The 26,401-nt window shown below is 40.6% G+C and overlaps 1 protein-coding gene across 1 annotated transcript in view; it reads left to right on the forward strand.

Annotated features, from left to right (window-relative positions):
- Positions 1-26,401, forward strand: part of LOC124775120 — a 302,473-nt gene that overhangs the window by 62,951 nt on the left and 213,121 nt on the right. Inside the window, exon 4 of the mRNA XM_047249959.1 lies at positions 2,303-2,492. Coding sequence (XP_047105915.1) covers positions 2,303-2,492 — 190 coding nt within the window. The remainder of the gene's footprint in view (positions 1-2,302; positions 2,493-26,401) is intronic.

Raw genomic sequence — 26,401 nt, forward strand, 5'->3', positions numbered from 1 at the left:
TGCCATGCCATTTCCACCTGACGCCTCAGTTGGACCAGCGTGAGACGACGCTTCATCCAGTCCCAAACATGCTCAATGGGGGACAGATCCGGAGATCTTGCTGGCCAGGGTAGTTGACTTACACCTTCTAGAGCACTTGGGTGGCACGGGATACATGCGGACGTGCATTGTCCTGTTGGAACAGCAAGTTCCCTTGCCGGTCTAGGAATGGTAGAACGATGGGTTCGATGACGGTTTGGATGTACCGTGCACTATTCAGTGTCCCCTCGACGATCACCAGTGGTGTACGGCCAGTGTAGGAAATCGCTCCCCACACCATGATGCCGGGTGTTGGCCCTGTGTGCCTCGGTCGTATGCAGTCCTGATTGTGGCGCTCACCTGCACGGCGCCAAACACGCATACGACCATCATTGGCACCAAGGCAGAAGCGACTCTCATCGCTGAAGACGACACGTCTCCATTCGTCCCTCCATTCACGCCTGTCGCGACACCACTGGAGGCGGGCTGCACGATGTTGGGGCGTGAGCGGAAGACGGCCTAACGGTGTGTGGGACCGTAGCCCAGCTTCATGGAGACGGTTGCGAATGGTCCTCGCCGATACCCCAGGAGCAACAGTGTCCCTAATTTGCTGGGAAGTGGCGGTGCGGTCCCCTACGTCACTGCGTAGGATCCTACGGTCTTGGCGTGCATCCGTGCGTAGCTGCGGTCCGGTCCCAGGTCGAAGGGCACGTGCACCTTCCGCCGACCACTGGCGACAACATCGATGTACTGTGGAGACCTCACGCCCCACGTGTTGAGCAATTCGGCGGTATGTCCACCCGGCCTCCCGCATGCCCACTATACGCCCTCGCTCAAAGTCCGTCAACTGCACATCCGGTTCACGTCCACACTGTCACGGCATGCTACCAGTGTTAAAGACTGCGATGGAGCTCCGTATGCCACGGCAAACTGGCTGACACTGACGGTGGCGGTGCACAAATGCTGCGCAGCTTGCGCCATTCGACGGCCAACACCGCGGTTCCTGGTGTGTCCGCTGTGCCGTGCGTGTGATCATTGCTTGTACAGCCCTCTCGCAGTGTCCGGAGCAAGTATGGTGGGTCTGACACACCGGTGTCAATGTGTTCTTTTTTCCATTTCCAGGAGTGTATATGAAACCTGTCAGTATTTCCAGGCTTCTTCCATGTATACAACCTTCTTTTATGATTCTTGAACCAAATGTTAGCTATGATTAAGTAATGCTCTGTGCAAAACTCTATCAGGCAACTTCCTCTTTCATTTCTTCCCCCCAATCCATATTCACCTATGTGTCCTTCTCTTCCTTTTCCTACTATCGAAATCCAGTTACCCATGACTATTAAATTTTCGTCTCCCTTCACTATCTGAATAATTTCTTTTATCTCCTCATACATTTCTTCAATTTCTTCATCATCTGTGGAGATAGTTGGTATATGAACTTGTACTACTGTAGTAGGCATGGGCTTCGTGTCTATCTTGGCCACAATAATGCGTTCACTATGCTGTTTGTAGTAGCTTACCTGCACTCCTATTTTTTTTATTCATTATTAAACCTACCCCTGTATTACCCCTGTTTGATTTTGTATTTATAACCCTGTATTCACCTGACCAAAAGTCTTGTTCCTCCTGCCACTGAACTTCACTAATTCCCACTATAACTAACTTTAACCTATCCATTTACCTTTTTAAATTTCCTAACCTACCTGCCCGATTAAGGTTTCTGACATTCCACGCTCCGATCCGTAGAACGCCAGTTTTCTTTCTCCTCTTTTAGTATATTAAATTCCTCTTCCTGTAGAGCCACAGAGCCCTTGAGATTGCTTACTATTAAGCATTCAGGAGATTGTTTTCCATCATTATTTTGTTTTTCTTTGAGAGTTCTTCATGTTCCGGATGTATTGCATCTAAATCTTCTTTCATTGTATTAGTTTCATTTTCATGCAATGTTATGGAATCCTTTAATAGTTATCTACTATGCAATTGACACGTTTGCATCATTGCCATTGATCTCCTTTGTTAATGAATTTGATAGTTATTTTCATGCACTTATCGATCATGATACCAACACTTGCATTCTGTAATTCTTACTGCCTGTATCAGCACATATTACATACAAAACTATGTAGTGATACCAATGAGTCCACTTCATTCAACGCTACACTTAATAATATCATTGTCACCAAATTTTGTAAATTTAACTCATGACTATTTTTCATTGTGATCTCATGTTGTAATTGCGAAATGTTTTCTTAAGTCAGATAGGTAATCAATGGTTGTTTTGTTTCAGCTGAGTGGATTTCAGCCAATTTATGTGACTCCTGTTGTCAAAGAAAGCACAGCTCATGTAAATGAACTTGTTTTAAAACAGAAGAACAGTACTTCAAAGAAATCCTCATACAAATCTCTGGAAAAATCACAGAGGAAGAGGGGATGGGTCCCTATTGTAATCCCACCTGACCCAGCAAAGACATTACCAAGTATGTGTATAGTTAAATTTTATTTTTTAATGAAAACTTGTGTGCTTTTATTGTGCGGCTTGGGATGTTATGCGTGCGTGAGGAAAAGATGACTTATTTTCCGTGGATAATGAGAACTGCTTAGAGCTTTTTGCAGGGTAAATGAAGAGTATAACAAGTGTCTCCATTAAAATATTTTATCATTTTGGTCAGTTTCCAAGTGAAGGTTATATTTTGGACATAATGATCCACTTTCACTCATTTGATGTTTATGTCCATGTATTATGGTCGTGTACACTGTATAAGTAGAAGAGCACAGTAAGCAGAAACAAAGTATCAAGCGATTCAAAAGCAATTACAAAATTAAACATGGTATCACGAACATTTATTGTGTCATCATCTAAACCTCAAAATAAACTTGATCCCACTCTGATCCAGCTGTAACCATTTAGTTGCAACGGTTCTGTAAAATGCATACTTTCTGTTTAATGCTGAATTTTTGGAAGCCTCGCAAGTGGTAGTCCGTTACAGAAAGTTCTAGTTTGCATTATTCATTGCAAATTACTGTAGTTGGTCACTATCCCTTTCCATATTCATCATCCTCCGTTTCTTAGTTAGTAAAAAAAAAAAAAAAAAAAAAACCTGACTGAAATAAGAATTACAAGGTTTTATAAATTTTCATGTGTGTGCAAAACATATCATTCCCTTTTCTTACATGTAAAATAATAATAATAACAACAGTATTTTTTTTTTTTAGATGAAGAAGAAAACAAAGTTGCACCAAACAATGATTTGTCTCTGTTGTGTTCAGTGTTCTCATAGTGGTCTCAAAATGGTCTGCATTTTAAGACTTTTTCTTTGTAAAGTAAAAGATTTTCTCAGATGCCTTATTCTATATTGTCATTTTCCTTTCGTAACCTGTCTCAAGAATCGCACACTTATAATTGTGCACTGATGGTCCACATTTGCTTCCTAAGTGAGATTTAAGGCTACAGTGTTCCAAAGCGAAGAGAGCCAGTAAATTCCTGAATGCCTTAAGCCTGACAAGAAAAAATTTCAAAGTGTCTAATAAGATGGACAAATGCATTGTGAGTAGTGTCAGGGAAAGATTTCCAATCTGCTCACAAAACGTTTATCATATTGATAACAGTTGTCATAATACTAATCGAAATTCTAATCACTTTCTTGCATAGGTATAGGTATTCCACGTTCATTTCAATGCTGTACACTTCACCTAATGCTGAGAGTTAGCAAGAGTTGGGTAGGTTTTGGTGATGACTTCTAGCCATTTAGCTGTAGTATTTATAGGTAAAATCTTTCCCTGTACGTATCTTCAAACTTGTGACTGATTTGTTCAAGGATATTTGATTGCATAGGGTGCGTAGTAGTGGACTGGATTAATTGTTCGTATATTCTTGCTGAGTGAGAATAGTTTGTGTGTCCTTTCCTAAGTAGCATGTTTCTATGTAGTAGACATAGATGTATCTGTAAATTTTGCAATCTGCAGCAATATAAATCAGTGACCTTAACTCTGTTAGTTGAAACATTTGGAAGATATTTTCTGCAATGCTTCCTATGCCTTTCTTGAGTATCTTCCTTATATGTTTTAGGAATAATATTGTGATAGTGGTACGGATTTTTGAGTTCCAATGTACCATTGCTTCATGGGGTTGCTGTGTTGAGAAAATGTAATTTGAAGAAATTAAATCTCCGGACATGGCACACCACCATGGAAATTACTTGTCTTGCATATTTTTCAGGTATATGTAGGACTGCAGCCAGGGGTGGTGGCAAGGGGGGTGGGGGAGGTATGGGGGCTATAGCCCGCCCCCCCCCCCCCCTTGACAGACTTCTAGAATCACCCATGACTGCAGCTACACGCTTGAGCTTGGATTACACGTTAGCATTGATTTGAAAAGTCATTTGCATTCTTTCTGGACATCAAAGATTTTTGATCCTTAAAAGTCATTTTGATTGATTGCATCTTCTGCTAGATGGGTTCTAAAATTTTGCTCTGATAACCATGTCCAGAGAGCTTTGCTTGTGATGTGTGTGCAAACCATGGGTGCCACCAAATAGACAATTTGAGTCCCAGGTCAATACAAACTGATTTGTTGATTCTTGCTTCACTGGATTCTTGATATTTGTTGAGTATATCAGCTATGCAGCTCTCTGATTGTTCATCATTTTAAATTAAACTGAGATCATCTGCTTTTGTGTTTTCACATCATATATTTTTAGCTGCAATCAGCAGAAGACATGCTTTGTTGGTGCTGCATATTTTAACAATTTTGACTGAGCTAAACTTACACTCCAGTGTTCTTTGGCATGCCAATGTAGAAATGTGTTCAGAAACAGCTCAGTTAAAAAATCTGTGCAATACACACATTTGTTTGTATATGAAAATCAACTTTGGAATTTTTCTTTGTGTGAGACTGCATGTACAAGATTCATGTGTCAGATTTCAAGTTCTGGATTCACATATTTTATTGTTCGCATCACTTCTGTATAATCTTACATTGATTATATCAATACCCATTTGTATTGTGCTATATGGTGAAATTTAGAATATTGGTGAGTGCCGTTTTAAAATTTTTGAGAACAGTAGGCTTACCCTTGTTCAAAACATTTTTTCTCTGATTTCATTATGTAATTATATGAGAAATAAGCTATTTTTGAGAGCCCTCACAAAACTATATTTTTCTAAGTTAGCAGTATGAGTGTTTTGGATGCCTAACTTATTTCGCAGCAAATCAGCATTTGTGGTTCACAGCTACAGCCAAAGACTACATCATCCCTGAATTTCATTGTATCTCAGTGCAAATAAATACAAGTTTTTGAGAATTTTCAGAAGCTACCTTTGTCATTTGCATAATCTGTGAGTAATTTGTAGTAAATTGACACTCGTGATTTAGCTACTGTAGCAGATATTCTAACCAACGTACTGTGTTACATGTAGTTTTCCATTAAAGAGTGGTAGCCTCTTATACTATCTTCATTTATGATAAATTAACTCTGTTTTTGAGTTTTCTAACAAGTATAATTAACTGCAAAATGTTTCAGGGGGCTACTAATTTCTACCACTGGTTTTTGTGTTGCCTTAATGTAAGTCTTGTTTTTGTGTTTGCTTCAGTTCTTATAGGGAATTAGCAACTTTTTAGCTCAAAATATTAAAAGATAATCAGTAGGCTTAAATTAAAGTTGTTTGTTCACTGCCTAGAAATACATTGTATCAGGCAAAGTGCAACCCCACTGTGGCTGCTGTTCTCGAACACGGGATGAGTTGGCAGCAGCTGCAAACTGGTGTGTTGGAAGAGCTCCTGAGAGTCACGTACGTGTGATATCTGTACCAGACATACTTCAAGTAATATCCTCTCATGTGGATCCTGTCTCCTCTGCAGCAAGTACACGATCTGTCATTACTCATTCACTTGATTGCAATTGGCTTGTCAGTGGTAGATCTAGGCACCCTGTATGGGGTAGGTGGGAACCAGGTAGGACTCGTGGTGTTGTACCAATCCCATGAGGTCCTTTCTTTAACTGAAACTAAGGCAGTGGGACTCAACTTCATCTGATTTGGGTAAATCAATTTTGCCTGGTATCAGGAGCAGGCAATTGCAAAAGGGTAGGGACCTATTAATTGTTGGCAATTCAAACGTACGGTGAATGATGGCATCCCTTAGAGAAATGACAGCAAGGCACAGGAAACGACACCAGGTGCAATCAGTCTGTATGCCTGGAGGCCTCATTCAACATGCTGAAGAGGCTGCTCCAGCAGCTGAAGTGAATGGGATGCAAGCAGCTGCAGATTGTCGTGCATGATGGAACAAATAATGCCTTTTGTCCATACTCCGAAGTCGTACTTTGGTCATTCCAGTGACTGGCAGAGAAAGCTGAGACAACCATACTACTGCGTGGAGTTTCAACAAAGCTCACAATTTGCAACATGTTCGGCAGAACAGATTGTGGCCCTTTGGTTCTGAGATGAATGGAAGGACTGAACCAGAGACTTTTAAGGTTCTGTGACAAGCTAGGCTGTGACTTCGTGGACTGGTGCCATAGGGCTGAGAACTGCAGTGTCCCCCAAAGTGGATCAGGTGTTCCCTACAAGTCAGAGGCTGCTACTCAGGTGCGGCTTGCACACAAGGTCTTTTTTTAGAGTAGGTGATCTCATCTAATCCAAATAGCTGTAGGAAACCCAGAAGTATCGGCATAACATCGAAAGAAGTGCCTCCCACCGGTGAGAGTATTAAAATCCTAATGGTAATTTACCGAATGCTCCTGAAAAGTAATGAAGCTCACATAATACTAGGTGCAAAAGCTGTTTGATACGTGAAATTGGTAGCATTCAGATTTTTGAGGAAAATTTGAGTGTATATGGATAGGATAGGCCAAGGGGAAATTGAGGTGGGGTATTTTTTGCAGTAGACAAGAAACCCAAATCCACTGAAATAGAAATTGAAGCTGCATGTGAGATTTTTGGGCAAGACAGTATCAGGGGTGGGCATGAAATAATTGGATCCTTCTGTTGCCCACCAGACCCAACTCCTGATAACTGTAAACTTTAAAGGAAACCTCAGTTCATTTGTATGTAAGTTCCCCAATCATACTGTAATCATTGGTGCAGACTTCAGTCATTCAACAATTAATTGGGAAAATTACAGTTTTGGTAGTGTTGGGCACAATACGACATCCTGTGAAACATTACAAAATGTCATCTCTGAAAACCACCTAGAACAGGTAGTTCGGGACCCCAACCAGGATGTAGAAATATATTGGATCTAATGACAATAAGTATAACTGACCTCTTTGAGGATGTCCACATCAAAACTGGTATCAGTGACCGTGACGCTGTTGTGACAACAATGATTTCCAAAGTACAAGGAACAACTGAAACAAGCAGAAAGATATGTATTTTCAGGAAACTAAATAAAAAAATCAGTAGTGCCATATGTCAGTGAGGAACCTGTAACTTTTAGCACAGGGCAGGAGCATGTAGAGGAACTGTGGCTCAGGTTTAAAAGAACAGTTGACCATGCACTGGATAGACATGCACCCATTAGAACACTTCATAATGGGAGAGAACCCCCATGGTATACAGTCACTGTAAAAAAACTTGGTAAAGAAACAGTACTGCATAGGGCTGTAGACAGAGAGATGCTGAATGAAACACAAGAGAACAATGTTTGATGCATTGCAAATATTGCCAAGTGATATTTAACAAAACCCAAATAAATTCTGATCATATGCAAGAACTATTAGTGGTACTAAAGTTAGTATCCAGTCCCGAGCAAATGAGACAGGAACTGAAATTGGGGGTAACAAAGCAAAAGCTGAAATATTGAACTGTATTTTCAAATGTTCCTTTGCAAAGGAAAATCCAGTAGAATTGCCCCAGTTTAATCCACATACCACTGAAAAGATGAATGAAGTATCTATTAGTGTCAGTGGTGTTGAGAAACAGCTGAAATCATTTAAATGGAACAGAGATTTAGGGCCTGATGGAATCCCCATCAGAATCTATACTAAATTTGTGGCTGAGTTGGTGCACAAAACTATCATACGGTAACCTTGATATCGATCTGTTGTAGAATCTTAGAGCATATTCTGAACTCAAACATAATGAGGTATCTTGAACAGAATGACCTCCTCAGCATCAACTAGCATGGATTCCAAAAAACATCGATCGTATGAAATCCAACTTGCAGCATTCTTGCATGACATACTGTAAGCTTTGGATCAGTCAGGTAAATGCAGTATTTTTCGATCTCTGGAAAGCATTTGACTCAGTAACACAGCTATGTTTATTGTCAAAAGTATGATCTTATGGGGTATCAAGTGAAACTTGTGACTGAATTGAGGGCTTTTTAGTAGGGAGGATGCAGCATGTTATCTTGGATGGAGACCCATTGTCAGATGTAGAAGTAACTTCAGGTGTGCCCCAGGGAAGTGTGTTGGGACCCTTGCTGTTCGTGTTGTATATAAATGACCTTGCTGACAATAGTAGTAGCAATCCCAGATTTTTTGCAGTTATCTATGATGTACTGTCTGATAGAAGCTGCATAATTATTCAGTTAGATCTTGATAAGATTTAAAAGTGGTACAACGATTGGGAACTTGCTTTAAATGTTCACACTTCACAAAACACTAAAACACACCACTCAATGACTGTAATATCAATGAGTTGGAATTGGCCAACTCTTACAAATACCTAGGTATAACACTTTGTAGGGTATGTAATGGAATGATCATGTAGGCTTAGCTGTCGGTAAAGTAGATGATAGTCTTCTGTTTATTGATAGAATACTGGGAAAGTGCAATCAGTTTCGGCATTTGAGGTTACACTACTTCTTCTTCTTCTTCCTCCTCCTCCTCCTCCTCCCTGTGGGCTGCTGAAGGCCGGCCCATGTGTCTGACACTTAACAGATGACTGGGTAACACATAATTCCCAGCTCCCGGTTAACGGATAGGATCATACGTACCCCCTGGTACAGGCCAGGCCCAGGGAGGGGTGATTGCCTGAACTGCTACCTTCCCAAATTGCTGATTGGTCCCTCTGTCAGGTTTTCAGGGGGTGTGATGTGAAGTACAAACAATCACCTAAGGCGGGTGCCCCTGTTGGAAGGAGCGTGCCATTGGAGACACTGGCAATCATGGGGGATTTTCTCGCAATGAGCCAATCATCTTCATATTCAACAGTTACGAAATGTAAATGGAATGAGGCTACCAATTCAAAGACCCTCCCAGCTGCAGCACGGCTCCTCGTGGTTTCGTGTAGTGAACGCAGTCATTCCTTTGCTTGGGTAAATCCCTTTATTATTCAGAAAGGTGTTGATGCCATTGCTGGCCCTGTGAAATCCTGCTCTCATTTACACAATGGCACTTTGGTTTTGGAGACTACTTTTGATTCTCAAGCACAACAACTGCTTGCAGCTTTGTTGCTCCATGGCTATCCTGTTCGTGTCAGGGCCCATCGAATGCTGAATTCTTCCTGTGGTGTTATTTACACTAGGCTGCTCCATGGTCTGACCAAGGCAGAAATCAAAACGTGCCTCTCTGTTCAGGGTGTCATTGCACTGTCGGGTGATGACTAAAAGTAGATGCCTCTTCAGTGCCCACACACACTCTCTGTCTCACTTTTGATAGAGTGGTTATTCCATCAAAGGTCAAAGCAGGTTATGAAGTTATCACAGTCGTACTGTATATTTCGAACCCGATGCACTGCTACCAGTGTCATCGTTACAATCCCACTCAAGAGTCCTGTCAACATCCAGCCAAATGTGTAACCTGTTGTAGGGATGCTCATGAGGATGATTGTCCATCACCTCCTACCGCAGTTGTCCTGTGTATCTTGATGAGCGGACTGTCCAAGAGTCGGGGTGAATGAAAAGTTGTTGGTTAGTCGGAAACCTTGTGTCCTACCATCTTGTAGTACTGTTCTTGCTGCACCTAGCTCCATGAAAGACATGGCCATGCTGACATGCAACTTCAAATTTAGCACCACGGTTGTGAAATTGCCCAGCGTCATGGCAGTCTTGTCTCCTCCTCCACGGGAGGACGACGGTTCAATCCCGTCTCCGGCCATCCTGATTTAGGTTTTCTGTGATTTCCCTAAATCGCTTCAGGCAAATGCCGGGTTGGTTCCTTTGAAAGGGCACGGCCGATTTCCTTCCCCATCCTTCCCTCACCCGAGCTTGCGCTCCGTCTCTAATGACCTCGTTGTCGACGGGACGTTAAACACTAATCTCCTCCTCCTCCTCCTCCTCCTCCTCCTCCTCCTCCTCCTCCAGCTGTGCAACACACCACCAGACTTTCGCTTCATGGGGTGAAGTCACTAGCTACACAGCCGGCAGGCTGGAAAGGACAGAAGGAATACTCCCGTGAAGACTTTCTATGTTCCTACAGCCAACCAACACCTGAGTCTTCCTCTGCCAATTGGAAAGGCTCCAAGAAGTCAAAGGAAAATGGCCTTCTCCTTCGCCAACTCAAAGATCGTCTTCAATGATCGCCACATGATACCCTCGCGCAGCTGACCTCTGTGTCACCAGTGGGCACCATCAACTGTTTTTCTGCCCTGGACTCCGCAGGCTGACTGGAGGAGGATTCTGACACTTCTGTATGGCTCATGGAGCAGGATCCTCCTGCCTCTGTGCCCTGTAGCAGCGAGTCTTCGAAACCAGGCACTCGGCATCCGCCAAGGTGACACACCTTCAGTTTTTCCTCATCATGACTCTTCTCTTGTAGAACATTTGCAGTCTTCGATCAAACAATGAGGATTTCCGCTTGCTCTTAGAATCGCAGTGTCTACTTGTCCTCTGCCTTCAGGAAACAGAGCTGTGTCCTCACAACTGCTTTGAGCTCACACATTTCTTCCCGGTCCGTTTTGACCTCCTCCAAAGGATGGCATTCCATCTCATGGGGGAGTCGTGCTGCTCACACGGGATGACGTTCATAGTCAACTCATTCTCCTGACTACCTGTCTTCAAGCTGTCGCAGTTTGCCTTTTCCTTCCTCACTTGACCTTTCCCTTTTTACTATTTACATCCCTCTGTCATTCGACATCACCAGGGCAGTCTTCCTTTAGCTTATTAGACAGCTACCTTGCCCCTTTCTGCTGCTCAGTGACTTAAATGCACGCCATCCACTGTGGGATTCTCCCACAACCTGTCCAAGAGGTGCCCTCTTGGCTGACCTTCTCAATCAGCGTAACCTTTTCTGCCTTAACATAGGAACATCCATGTTCCTTGCAGGCTCCACGTGCACCTATTCCCATTTGAACCTATCCTTCCACATTGCCCAGCTTGCCCACCATCTCGAGCGTTCACTTTCTCTGACACATACTCAAGTGACCATTTCCCATGTGCTATCCGTTTGGTGACTCCTACCCCACCTACGCACACCCCAGTGGCAGCTTATTAAGGCTGACAGGAGGCTTTACTCCTCCCTGGTGACCTTTGACAAACAACATTTCCCCAGGTGTGATGACCATGTAGAACATCTTACAAATGTTATCTCACTGTCGCAGAACATTCCATTCCTTGCACTTCCTCTGTACCTTGCCCTGCAATTCGCACGCGGAGATGTGCTCTCCGCGTTTTTAACCATCATTCTACAATGGCAAACTGCGTTCATTATAAGTAGTTGTGTACACAGTGTCGTCACGTTCTTCGGGATAGCAAAAATGCTAGCTGGATTTCATTCACTAGTTCTTTTAACAGTTCCAGTCCCTCATCCATCATGTGGGCCAACCTCTGATGGCTCTCTGGGACAAAGATCCATTCCCTAATTTCTGGCCTGATGGTAGCAGACGATGTCATCGTGGAATCTATTGCTATCTCCAACACCTTGGGTTGCCATTTTGCAAAGATTTAGAGCTCCTCCCACTATCACCCTGCCTTCGCCCATCAGAAACGAGCTGAGGAAGTTCGGGTGATACCCTTCTCTCCTCAGAACACGAGTGCTACAATGCCGCCTTTACTATGAAGGAGCTAGATCATGCTCTCACTTCATCCCGATCCTCTACCCAGGGCCAGACGATGCTCACATTCAGATGTTGCAGCACTTTTCTCTTGCAAGCAAGCACTTTCTGCTACACAAGTACAACCACATCTGGGCAGAGAGCACATTTCCCAGACGCTGACGCAAACCCACCATCATACCCATACCTATGCCCAGTAAGGACAAACACCTTCCTTCTAGCTATGTTTGTAGAATGTATGATTCATGACCAGCTGGTATGGTGGCTCAAGTCTCGCAATTTACTAACCACTGCACAGCATCGATTTCGAATGTGCCATTTTGCAGTTGACCATCTCGTCACTTTGTCCACCCGTTATGAATGCTTTTCTGCAGAATTTCCAAACTGGCCATGTTTGTTGATTTGGAGAAAGCCTACGGCATCTGCTGGAGGACTGGTATCTTCCGTACTCTCAACATGTGAGGCTTCCATGGCCACCTGCGCAGTTTCCTGCAGCAATTTTTAAAAGACAGAGTTTTCAAGATATGTATGGGTTCTGCCTTGTCGGACACCTTCATCCAGGAAAACGACGTGCCTCAAGGTTCCATCCTGAGTGTCGTCCTCTTTGCTATCGCCATTAACCCTATAATGGCCTGTCTCCCACTGGGCACCTCTGTCTCTCTTTTCGTTGAGGATTTTGCCATTTATTGCAGTTCCCAGGGACCTCTCTCATTGAGCGTCGTTTTCAGCGATGTCTCGATTGTCTGTACTCATGGAGCATCAGCAGTGGCTTTCGTTTTTCCACTATCAAAACCATTTGTATGAATTTCTAGTGGTGTAATTGATTTCTTCCACCATCTTTAAATCTTGGGCCTATTGTTCTTCCATTTGTTGAGAATATGAAATTCCTGGGAAACTTCCTTGGTCATTCCATGTCTTCCCTGGCTGCCCACTATATGCGGTCCCTTAATGTCCTACATGTCCTCAATGGCACTAACTGGAGAACAGATCGAACCACCTTCCTCTGTTTGTATCAGTCCCTTGTCCATTGGAAACTAGTCGATGGGTGTTTCGTTTATGCATCTGCATGTCCATCCCTCTTACGTCGTCTCAGTACTATCCACCGTCCCGTGTTCATTTTGGCCTTCATTCGCTTCCTAAGGACACTACTCCAGCCTTGCTTTATCGTCTTCAGTTTCACGAACTTTGCTCAGAATTTTGTGATGCTACCTTTGTGTACACTGATGGCTCTTGGACAGACCATGGTGTTGGGTGTCTCCTGTCATTGGCACTGACGTTTTCCGATGTCAGCTTCCGCTCAGTATTTACAGCAGAGCTCTTTACCTTGTATCAGGCCATGCAGTACATCCGGTGACACAGGCTTTTCAATTCCGTCATCTGCCTCGACTCTCTCTCTGTGCCCTCCTCTCTCTGTGCCCTCCTCTCTCTGTGCCCTCCTCTCTGTGCCCTCCTCTCTGTGCCCTCCTCTCTGTGCCCTCCTCTCTGTGCTTTCCTCTCTGTGCCCTCCTCTCTGTGCCCTCCTCTCTCTGTGCCCTCCTCTCTCTGTGCCCTCCTCTCTCTGTGCCCTCCTCTCTCTGTGCCCTCCTCTCTCTGTGCCCTCCTCTCTGTGCCCTCCTCTCTGTGCCCTCCTCTCTGTGCCCTCCTCCCTCAGTGCCCTCCTCCCTCAGTGCCCTCCTCTCTCAGTGCCCTCCTCTCTGTGCCCTTCAAAGCCTCTGTGTGCTGTACACTGTCGATCCCTTAGTACAATGGGTCTGGGAAAGTGTCACTTATGCACTCTTGACAGAGCCTGTGTTATGTTTAAGTGGGTTATTGGCCACATCTGTCTGATAGGAAATGAGGCCGCTGAGACTGCTGCCAAGGCTGCAGTCCTCATACCTCAGCCTTCTAGTTCTTACATTCCCTCCGATGATCTCTGTGTTGCCATTTGTCTCCAAGTGGTGTCACTTTGGCATCACCACTGGTTCTCCCTTCATGAGAACAAGCTCCGGGTTATTAAGCCTCTCCCAGTGGCTTGGACAACCTCCTCTTGGACTTCTCACCATGTGGAGATCATTTTTGCTACTTGCGTATCAGGCACTGTCATTTTAGCCATCACCATTTGTTAATTGGTGCTCCCCCACAACTTTGTACTCATTGCGCTTAACCTTCGACAGTCTGCTATTTCCTGACAGAATGCCCTCTTTGTAACCACTTACATTCTCGTTTGTGTTTGACGACTGAATTATCAGCCATTTTAAGGTACCGCACGCAGCCTGCCAACCACGTTTTACTTTTTATCCTTCGTGGCAATATGCTGAAGGGCATTTAATTTTTAGCTCTTGACCTCCCTTTCTCTATGGCGTATTTTAGACCTTTCTCCATGTCCCTGGTTTTAGCTGTCTTCTATTCTGTCGATTGGAATTAATGTGTAGTCATTTTTAACTCCTCTCTTTGCCTTCACGCTCTACAGTTCTGACTTCGGTGTGTATGACCCTAGTTGTTTTTGCACCCTAAAACAAAACAAACATCTTTGGCCCTAATGCCAATGCCAAACTTTTTGTGTGCTTCTTTTTCAAGCTAATAATTTTAGCCTTAATATGTCTTATCTCAATAAATTATATTGTCTTAGCATTTCCTGCACTGTATAACTGTTGCAATACCAGAAAGTAATATTCAACAATATTAGGGAAAGGATAGATTGCTACTTACCAACAGGTTGTGTTGTAGACAGGCACAACAAAACACTTGTAGCATTTGGCCAAAGCTTTCATCAGAAAAGAAAAACACACACACACACACACACACACACACACACACACACACACACACACACACACGCCATTTCCGGCTGTTTGAACAGGAATGCCATGGAATTCTTCTAGCTCCACAGACAAAGAGGTTGAAACAACATGAAAAATAAATTATTTAGACCATTAAGACAGACGAAAGTTGAATTTTGAATGAGAAGTGGGTTATGAAATTCAACAGTGGGGAAACTGAAGCAAAGGAGAAATAGAGACAATGAGCCAGAGGGCAAATCAGTGCGTACTTCAATCATTGCAAGCTCTTGGTTTAAAGATAATGAAAAAAGGTTGTGGGTACAGTGGAAGATTCCAAAAAGATGGTTTAATGGTAAGATGTGACTTTCGAAATTAGTTTATAAACAATAAACAATTTCCAGCAGCAGGTGGGGCTGTGGCCATAATTTATTAGTTATGGAATGTAGACCAAAGCTGAAGATACTACAAATATATAGGAAACTAAAGAGGTGGGACTGTATAATTAGAAACAACCGGAGATTGCTGAGACTCAGTGGGAGCATTAGACAACAGTGAATTGAAATGAGGGAAATGAAAGGCAATGAATGGGTTCCTCTGAGAGATGAAATAATTGAGGTGCTAGAGGAAAAATTTGGAAAGCACAGCAGAAATTCTTGGACAACATCTAGTATATTACATTTAATTTATGAAAATGATGTAAATGAAGCAGTCAAAAAGGAAAACAGATGCCTAAAACTGAGACTGATTGGAAGTATGAAATGGCAATGGGTGATTGGCTTGAGGAGAAATGCAAAACTGAAGAAACATGCATGTCTATTGGAAAGATAGATGCCCACCTATAGGACAATTAAAGAAACCTTTGGAGAAAAGATAAGATGCTGTATAAAGGTAGAAAGAACAACTGTAAATCCAATGCTAAGGAAAGAAGGGAAAGCTGAAAAATGAAGGAACAGACAGAACAGCCATATAAGTGAAGGAAACTTGACAGTATTAAGAAAAGGAAGTGGGAGTGATGAAGATAAGATTTGTTATGCACATTGAATGATCTGAGTTGAAACAAAGTACGTGAAAATGTGTACACAACATTAAAATATCTGGTGAAATAAACAAGACCACAGACTAATTGGGAGAACTGAGGAAACGCAATGACATATAGACAAGCAAGAAAGTGGTAAACATATAAATTCAAGAGAAAAGTTCACTTGAGAAAATAGTGAAGTTACCGAGAGTTGGAATGGCTGGCCAGTTCTTACCGTCAGGAGGTGAAATTCCAATAATGCTGATAGACAAATGTAATTCCTAGCTTTTGGAACTATCAGTTTCTTCTTCTGGGAGGAAAGGTGGATGTTTTGAATATTTAGAATGGAGGGGCAAGTCACGGTAATCCCAGAGATGGCAGGGGCCCATCCATAGGTATATTTTCTTTTGCCAGTCTTTTACATCTTTTCTTTCTTTTCGACAACAGTGTGATGATTGGTTTCCATGATAAGTGCAATTTGTCCATACTTCCAATTTCTGTTTGACAGTTTCAGTTAACTGGGTGCCATACTCATTCCTGTGAGTTTGTATAACTTACAGATTACGTTTATATTTGACATTAATGTGGTATTAAGCAGTGTGTCTGCAACATCTAATTTTTGTTGCTAGATTTAATTAGGCAACCATCATCATACTAGTACATGTCATCAGTGCTGTCATCTGTTCTGAATTCTGTTTTGACTTTCTCATTGCCTCTGCAACAGACAAGTCCATCAGCAGAAATGATGTCTTGCAACATTGTCTTACTACCTTTTTAACACTAATTTCCCCTTTCAGTTGTTCAGGTACATTATTGCCACTTCGCTTCCTGCAAATATTGTGAATTTCTCATCATGGATGCCTCTGAATTTTTTTTATGTTAAAACTCTAAAAGCTTTTTTAAATAAAACATAATTATTAGCATCCTACACCTTTATTCTTCATGTCTACATATTTATTTTTCATCATAGTTATCCTGGTGATGAACGTATTTCTCCCAATGAGAGATCAGTTTGTTGATACTGTCACTATGGAGTGTTTGACTTTGTAGACAGAGCCACAACCTCATCTCTGCTTGCATTGCTCCATCACTATCGACATGAAGTCCTTGAGGGTGCTCTTTAAGTTTTGAAAAGGGATGAAAATCGGATGGAGCCAAGTCGGGACCATATGGACGATTATCGATCAGATTGTTGCAGATGTCATAATGCTTGTGTATAGTCAGGCATTGCCATGGTGGAGGATAGAGTGGTCCATTGTGGACAAACTCTTCAGAGTCAACACTCGATTACAGCACATTGTTTCTCACACACAGACGTAGTTCAGCTACACAGTGCCGTGTTAAACGCTACAATTTGGAGCCCTCAAGCAGCAGAGGGCTGCAAGTGTGTAGACATAAAGAATAAAGATGTAGAATGTTATGCCCTTGTAGAATTATGAACATCATTTCTAGTTCACTTGGTGAAAGGCTATCTGTACATCTGTGAAAACAAAAAGTTATGTCTTTCTAGAACTTTCTTGTTGTTCCTCTGTCTCATGTCAGCTGATCTCCTCTTCTGTCGAATAATTACGGTATTGCTAAAGAATGTGCACTATAATGTGGAAAGCTCTTGCAAAATATTAATAATTTACCCTATCACTGAAAAGAGCTGAAAATTATAAAATGTTTTTTGTTGTATGTAACCTATTAAGTAAATTGCATACAAGTTTTTGTTGGGGTACAAAGTTTACACAATCTCTGGGCTCACTGGTGTTGCCAGGAAGCAATTGAGAATCATATTACATGGGCTTTTTATTTTTGAGTCACTGTCAAACATGCCTATTAATCCATTCCTTTCTTATTTCAGTACATGCATAATTACAATTGGCTATTTTGGATATTTACTTTTACAACAAGTAATCTTGCTGTTGACATTTCCCTGCGTAATTAATTATATATTTGAATCAACCAGTTGAAACTCCAGGTAGGAATATCAACGATGTAGGGAAAGACAGATTGCTACTTACTATATAGAAGACACCTCAAGTAACAGACAGATCACTAACTCACACACTCACACACACACACACACACACACACACATACACACACACACACACACCAACTCCAGCGTCAGGGGCTGGCATTCCAGCTCGAGATGCTGGAGTTCGTGGTGTGTGTGTGTGTGTGTGGGGGGGGGGGGGGGGGGGAGGCTGAAAGCTTTATGTGAGTATCTTTTAATTGTGTCTGTCTGCAACTTGATGTGTCATCCCTACAGTAAGTAGCAATCTGTCTTTTGCTACATTGTTAATTATATATTTGACCAGCTTTCCTGATTTTTCTTAATATGTCAACTGATGCTAGGTGGTATATGGATGTTGTATAATACCTGTCAATATAAATCCTTAAAGTATTTCACTTTATGGAAGCAAGGTCATACATTTTCCCCAAAACATATCAGTTGCAAAGAATTTCCTAATGAAAGCTTTATGTGAGTATCTTTTAATTGTGTTTGTCTGCAACTTGATGTGTCATCCCTACAGTAAGTAGCAATCTGTCTTTTGCTACATTGTTAATTATATATTTGACCAGCTTTCCTGATTTTTCTTAATATGTCAACTGATGCTAGGTGGTATATGGATGTTGTATAATACCTGTCAATATAAATCCTTAAAGTATTTCACTTCATGGAAGCAAGGTCATACATTTTCCCCAAAACATATCAGTTGCAAAGAATTTCCTAATGAAATTCCACCCAGCGCTATTTACACTAAACTCCATTTCTGTTGCACATACTTAAACAACAAGTAATAATGTATATTTATTTCACAAAATGTGGTTGATACCATTTAATTAAATTTTTACACATTTGTAACGCTGTCATTTATTCTGAAACTAATCAAATCGACCAAACTAAGCACAAAAATTAAAAGTTGATGTGGTTGCAAAGTCTCCTGATCACATGAAATGAGTCAATGTAATTCTAAAACAATAGATAACAGAATTTTATTTATCACATAATAACTTATTTTTAGTTTTTCTGTGACAGTGGTGTATTTAATGAAGAAAAGTTATTTTGATCATCTGTCTAATGACCCCCAAAGATTTTCTCCTCTGTGCCAGTCTCTTGCTTTCACAGTAGCAGTCAAACTCAACATCCCCGTTACCCATCGTATACATTTCAATCTCTGACTTTCCTAATCATTTTTATAATGTACTGTTCCCTCTGGCCCTATGGGTGCTATTCCCTGTTTTATTAATAGCTTGGCCTGTCATTAAAACTACTTCCAGGTAGCAATTCCCTTACATTCCTTACCTCAACATTTCTACAGAAAACCTCATTTCTTAGGTTAATTTTCATTATGTAATAATGAGAGTAGGTATTTTAGGTGCAATATGTAGGTTAGGTGGAAAGAAGGTGCTATAATTTAATTGGAAAATATGCAAATTTTAAATGTTTATATTTGTACAGACATCATCAAAACTGGTTTTACATCTCATATGACCCAGTATACTCTAATGTTATGTTGTATTAAAAATCTACATAAAAAAAATCCCAGAATACAATTTTATTACAATCCCATGTCCAGAAAACTGTTAAAACAGACAAAATTTAACATTTCAATGTTATTTTCAGTGAGGCTACATCTCGAACATCTAATTCAATACTTAAATGTAGAAAAGGATCGTTTATCATCAACAGATACAAGTGGTGCATATTTTATTTGCAGTCAGTAATTGAAATCTCTGTTTGTTCCAACATATTCAACATCTTTTTTTTTTTTTTGGCTAAGCTCTGTCTTAGTACCTGCTTTGTAGTATCCTCCAGTGCTTCCTTCACATCCATCAGAAACACCCATTATTCTTCTTTCTGAGGACATTGCCCAATGTAGTAAGAATTCAGGAAGTTGGAAGAGGAAGATTTCTAATTTCAGCAAACATTTGTATTCTAGCAGGGCCCTTTTTTAGTGATTTGTTAGTGCAAGACAGAAATATGTTTGCACGTGAATATTTCATGTAGAGCTTTACAAACTCGATGCACTGTGTGTGCAATGCAGGTCACGTGCTTTAGATTACAGTACATAGGTTTCAGAGTGGCTAATGCCAGTATCGTGGAAGATGCTTGATATGTAAGTACTAGCCACACTTGATTATACTGTATTTCTTCAGGCCACAACACAACACATGCATCATTGAAACGTTACATCACACTAGCATTGTTGTTTTATTAAAAAAGTGCATCAACAACAGCATGGGTTTCACTTGGTGTCTATTTAGGGGTCTACTAAAATGTTTGGATCACATCTATTTTGCCTAATACTGGTTTCATCTAGTTTAAAATTTACTGGATTTTTAGCTATTACTTGCCTGATCTGGTGTAACTTCATACAGAGGCTGAAGATATGATTTTTTATAAGGTTCTGTCATCTGGAACGAACTTCCCAGCATATTTCTGCATATGTATTTTCATAGTAGGGATGTTAAACTTGGAGAGAGGAATACCACATGTCACAAATGTCTTCGTTGTCACAGTAGAAAAAAATCATTTCTGTTTCTTCAGTTTCAAGAAGCCATTGCCTCACTAATGAATTGTTGTGGAACTCCACCTGTACTACAATGTAGTTCCTTATTCTTCCCATGTTTTGTGCTGGCTGTATGCTATGTAACATGATTATATTTGTGTTTCTCATCAGTTGTTATTAATATATCACAAACACTGCGTGTGAGAACAGACCATTCACTCTGAATACAACCTGCACTAAACTGCTTTGCCATAGCATGTATTTTCCAGAGTTCACTTCCTGTTTCAATATATTTGATTACTGATGCTGACAACATATAAAAATGGCAGAGCCCCACAAAGTCAAAACATTTGTAATACTAACAAGGTCAGTAGGCTAATAGTTCAACAGTCACTCACCAGGTTGGTAGTTATATCCCCATTAGCTCAGTTTTGGGAGCCAGTCTTAGAGATGAACTGAGGAACTACATAGAACCAAACTTTGCAGATGAAAAGTCTCCATTTTCTGCACCTCATAGGAATGTTAGTTTTTTTCTCATTTCTTAGGAATAAAATGTGGCTAAAAAGCAAAGAAAAATATTTAAAAAGTGGAAAGAGGTGTTGACATTAAGAAAAGGTGCAAAAAGGTTCTTGCATTCAGAAAAGATGCAATCAAAACTGTTACAGATGTTCATTTAATGTTTTCTTTGTAAGACAAGCTAATTTGGGCATTTTAGTAGGGGGTAAAAAAATAAGTTCAGCACCTAAAATATCAAGCACTGGTGGTAACAAATTGTGAGAACAACAACACAGTTGGTTAAAACTGCTATCAAATCACAACACTATGTCACTGGATAAAAAATCAAATGTAACAGCATTTCCTGCACTGGAAGGAATAGTGCATCTATAGATTCATACCTTTGCTACCTAAATTAACATTTCAAGGCATGCTGGTACCACATGGCAACATGAAATGGGTGTACTTCTTGTCGTCAGTGGGCACTGATGTTCAACCTGTTGACAAAACTTTGGACAAAAGGATGTCAGTAAGGAAAAACATTCCAAGCTTGCTAAGCAACTGTCAGCTCATTTTAAAGCAACAATGAATTGTGCTGACACCAATTCGGACTGTAATTTAGTACGACAACCTGACAGTCAAGAGATTGCATATACTGATAGATTGATAAGAAATAGTGAAGCAAATGGAGCTGCATCGGCTGAAGAAATCAGCAGCCAGGAAAATGCAGAAAAAATTGACACACCACTGGAAATCAGTGGCTGCACATTAAATTCCTGCTGGATACGGGTGGAACTTACTCACTAATAAACCTGGATGCTTATGAATTGCTGGGATCACCAGAATACTTCAATTCAAATTCTACATTGAAAACATTAATTGGTGCTCAGATTGCTTTTTTTTTTTTTTGGGGTGGGGTGTTGTGGCTGTTGTTAAATACAATGAAATAAACAAAAAGCTTCCATTAATGAGTGTCAACGCACGAAAAACAATCAACATCTTTGGCATTAACTGGTTCAATGTCTTCAATTTAAATATTAATGAAAGCCACTGATTGCAAATATGATGGATCAGAATAGCTTTAAAGAATACAAGGAGAAAGTATGCCAGGATCAGGAATCTCTTTTTCCAGCATGGTTTGGGCACCTGCAAAACCTAGAAGCAGCCTTGAAATTAAGACAAGAACCACACCAAAATTTTTCAAGACCAGACGAGTACCATTTGCTGTGATGGATAAGTTTAAAGAAGAAACTGAAAGACTGACTGAAGAATCTGGAAGCCAATGAAGACCAGTTAGTGGGCTATACCAGTTGAGGTTGTACCATCTGCATCTGTACTATGCAGTTAACACTACAGTGCCTGGCAGAGGGTTTATCAAACAACTGTCATGCTATTTCTGTCATTCCACACTCAAACAGCATGTGAGGAAAATGAACACTTCAATCTTTCCATGTGAAGTCTGATTTGTATTATTTTATTACAAGATCATTTCTCCCTATATAAGTGGGCGTCATCAAAATATTTTCGCATTCGAGGGAGAAAGTTTAAGTTTGAAATTTTGTAAAAAGATCTCACTGAAGTATAAAACATCTTTGCTTTATGATGGGCACCCCAAATTGCATTTCACATGCATGACAATACGCAATAATGCAAAATGCGCTACCCTCTTTGCAGTTTTTGTGACGTCGTCCGTCAATCCTAACTGATAAGGATCCTATACCACACAGCAGTACTCTAGCAGAGGACTGAAAAGCATAGTGTAGGTAGTGGATTCTTCTACATGTTCTGCCAATAAAATGCATTTGTTCCAATGTAAGTTGTTCATAATTGTTATCCTAAGACATCTAGTTGAATTGACAGCCTTTAGATTTGTATGATTTATTGTGCAACAGAAATTTAAATGGATTGCTTTTAGTGTTCATGCCGCATGGGCTAGCCAAGTAGTCTGAGGCGCCTTGTCACGGTCCACGCGGCTCTCCCCATCGGAGGTTTGAGTCCTCCTTTGGGCATGGGTGTATGTGTGTTGTCCTTAGCGTAAGTTGGTTTAAGTTAGATTAAGTAGTGTGTAAGCTTAGGGACCGGTGACCTCAACAGTTTGGTCCCATAAGACATTACCTCAAATTTTTAGTGTTGATGTAGGTGACCTCACTCCTTGTCACTGCATGTCTGTCTGAACCATGTTGCAGTTAGAATTAATCTTCTGATGACTGGACTAGGTGTTAAATGACAGCATCCTCTGCAAACAATATAAGATGGCTGCTAACATTGTCTCCTAAATCTTTTATATAGATTAGGAACAGCAGATGACCAGTAACAGTTCATTGTGGATCACCAGATATTACTTCTGTTTTTCTTGATGATTCTTATCAGTTACTATGAAATGTGACCTTTCTGATAGGAAGTCGTGAATCCAGTTGCACAACTGAGACCATACTCTTATATGTGCACAATTTGATGAGAAGTCACTTGGGAGGAATGGTATCAAAAGCCTTTAGGAAATTTAGAAATATGGAATCAATTTGAGATTCTCTGTCAACAGCATTCATTATTTCCTGAGAACAAAGAGCTGATTGCATTGCACAAGGGCAGTATTTCCTGAATCTTTGCTGACTATGTGTCAATAGATCATTTTCATCAAGGTAGTTCATAATGTTCGAACACAGTATATGTTCCAAAATCAATGTCTGTAATTTAGCAGATTATTCCTGTTTCCATTCTTTAGGTACAAATATTTTGTCAAGCAAATGGTTGTACATGATTGCTAAATATGGAGCTATTACACCAGCATACTCTGAAAGAAACCTAATTGCTATGCAGTCTGAACTGGAAGACTTGCATTTTTTATGTGATTTGAGGTGCTTTGCTACTCTGAGGATAGCTACTTTTAGGTTATGTTTGCCTTAATTCTTGATTCAAATTCTGGAATGTATGTTGTTGTTGTTGTGGTCTTCAGTCCTGAGACTGGTTTGATGCAGCTCTCCATGCTACTCTATCCTGTGCAAGCTTCTTCATCTCCCAGTACCTACCGCAACCTACATCCTTCTGAATCTGCTTAGTGTATTCATCTCTTGGTCTCCCTCCACGCTGCCCTCCAATACTAAATTGGTGATCCCTTGATGCCTCAGAACATGTCCTACCAACTGATCCCTTCTTTTGGTCAAGTTGTGCCACAAACTTGTCCCCAATCCTATTCAATACTTCCTCATTAGTTATGTGATCTACCCATCTAATCTTCAGCATTCTTCTGTAGCACCACATTTCGAAAGCTTCTATTCTCTTCTTGTCCAAACTATATATACTTCATTTTCTTTGGTGAAGGAATTTCAGAAAACTGTATTTAGTAAAGTTGCATTAGTAACAATGCAATGTGTTCTTACCATCACTGTAGGGCAGAAGAGATATTTATTGTTTTTTGCTGCAGGAGCACTTTGCATAAGACCGGAATCTTCGTGGATTTTCTGCCAGATTTTGAGAAAGTTTTGTTGTGGAAACTATTAAAAGTATCTCGCATTGAAATCTGCGCAAAGTTTGAAGCTTGTGTAAAACTTGGCCAATGTGTTCTTTTGAGGTTGGCATGCTTTTTTCATTACTGCTTTAACAGCATTGTGACCTGTTTTGTGTACAATTTGGGGGGGGGGGGGGGGGGGAGTCAGTTCTGTCTCTTGTTAATTTATTTGGTATAATTCTCTCTTAATTGCTGTCGATACTATTTTAGTGACATGTACTCTATGCTTCCATAGTTAGTTAAGAAGGAATGGAGACTGTTTCTTAGGAAGGAGTCAAATGAATTTTTATCTGCTTTTCAAAATAGGTATATTTTGCACTTACTTTTGGTAGGTTTGGATGTTAGGATATATAGTCTTTCTGCAACTACTTTGTGGTCACTAATCCCTATAACCATCATGAATCTCCCTATTTCCTTGGGGTTATTTGTTGCTAAGAGGCGAAGTATGTTTTTACAACAATTTAGTCTTTGAATGGGCTCCTGAACTAATTGCTCAAAGTAAATTTCGGAGAAAGCCTTTAGTGCAATTTCTGATGGTGTGTTATTCCTATCATCGGCTTTGAACATGTATTTTCTGTAGTGAAGTCACCACCAACTGTTACCTTATGAGTGGGGGTACCTATTTGAGATGATACTAAAGTTTTCTTTGAACCTTTCAGCTGCTGAGGACCGGTAAAAGATTTATTAATTTCTTCCACTTGTCAAGTATAAACTCTACCCTTACTAACTCAGAGGAGGTATCTACTTATGTTTAGCTACAAGATAAAAGTTGCATGGCAGTCAGCCAAGGATCTCATGGTCACTGATCCTTCTATCAAAACAGGAGGCAAAGCCAAAGAAGAGTTCAAAGTTCCCAGGTTGTTGATCAAGTGTATGTCAACAATTTTGCAAACAGTTTGTGAAGTGAACCACCATGGATCATTGACAGTGTAATCATACAGTTGGAAGATATGCTGTACATCATGAAACAGCCTTATGGAACTGTCAAAAGGTATCAAAACCAACTCAGAAATTGTAGCATATTGAATAATAGTGGACAACACAAGACTGAAGATGAATGACACTTAATTTGACTGCCTCCTGAACCACCAGTAGATCTGGGTGAAAATGTACCCCTGGATACTTAGGCGATTGTACACCAAAATAGACACATTGAGGCGACATCTACCTAACTTGGAGATGAACAAAGATTTGTCAAAATATGGTTCACTACAGGTTATTCTCAGATTAAGTGGGGAGGAAATGCTGTATTTGAAGTTTTCTGTATTTCAGTAGAAATGCCATAACTTTCAGTTTTGTATTCAGTTGTTATTTTGCCACACTTGATAGGTTACAATATGATTTTACAGAATTGCGTTGTGTTTTGTATTAATAAATGTGTTTATTAATATACTGCCTATTTCAAGAATTGCAGTTATATAGCTGCTAACCAAATAACGTATAACTTTGATTTATCCTTAAACTGTGTTCTGTGCTTAAAAAAAAAAAAAAAAACCAACAACAACATTCATTCCATTCAGCAGTGCCTATAACTATTCCTCAGAATCGAAGAGGATAGCAGTGTCATTAGCGAATCTTATTATTGATGTCTTTCTATTGTGAATTTTAATCTCACTCCAAAAACTTTTACTTCCATCATTGCTTCTTTTATCTACTTGTTTGAGAGTTGGATAAAAAGGGTGCATCTTTGCTTTACACTTTTTTAAGCTGACCACACTCTTATTGTTTCCTCTATGTTCTTGTACAAAATGTTCAAATGGCTCTGAGCACTATGGGACTCAACTTCTGAGGTCATCAGTCCCCTAGAGCTTAGAACTACTTAAACCTAATTAACCTAAGGACAGCACACACATCCATGCCCGAGGCAGGATTCGAACCTGCGACCATAGCAGTCGCGCGGTTCCAGACTGTAGCGCCTAGAACCGCTCGGCCAACCTGGCTGGCGTTCTTGTGAATACTGAATATTTCTGTACAGTGTGTACCTGTTTTTCTGAGAAGTTGAAACATCTTCCACCACCTTATGATGTCAAATACTTTTTATATATTTACAAAAGTGTGATAGTTCTCATATTTATCCAATCAAATGATCTTTGGGGTTGTGTAAACAATGATTTTCTGAATGTCCAGTGGTCTGTCTCCAGTTTCACAGATTTTACACACTAACTTGAATAAC

This window comes from Schistocerca piceifrons, chromosome 2, assembly GCF_021461385.2.
Source record: "Schistocerca piceifrons isolate TAMUIC-IGC-003096 chromosome 2, iqSchPice1.1, whole genome shotgun sequence".
Classification (NCBI taxonomy): domain Eukaryota; kingdom Metazoa; phylum Arthropoda; class Insecta; order Orthoptera; family Acrididae; genus Schistocerca; species Schistocerca piceifrons.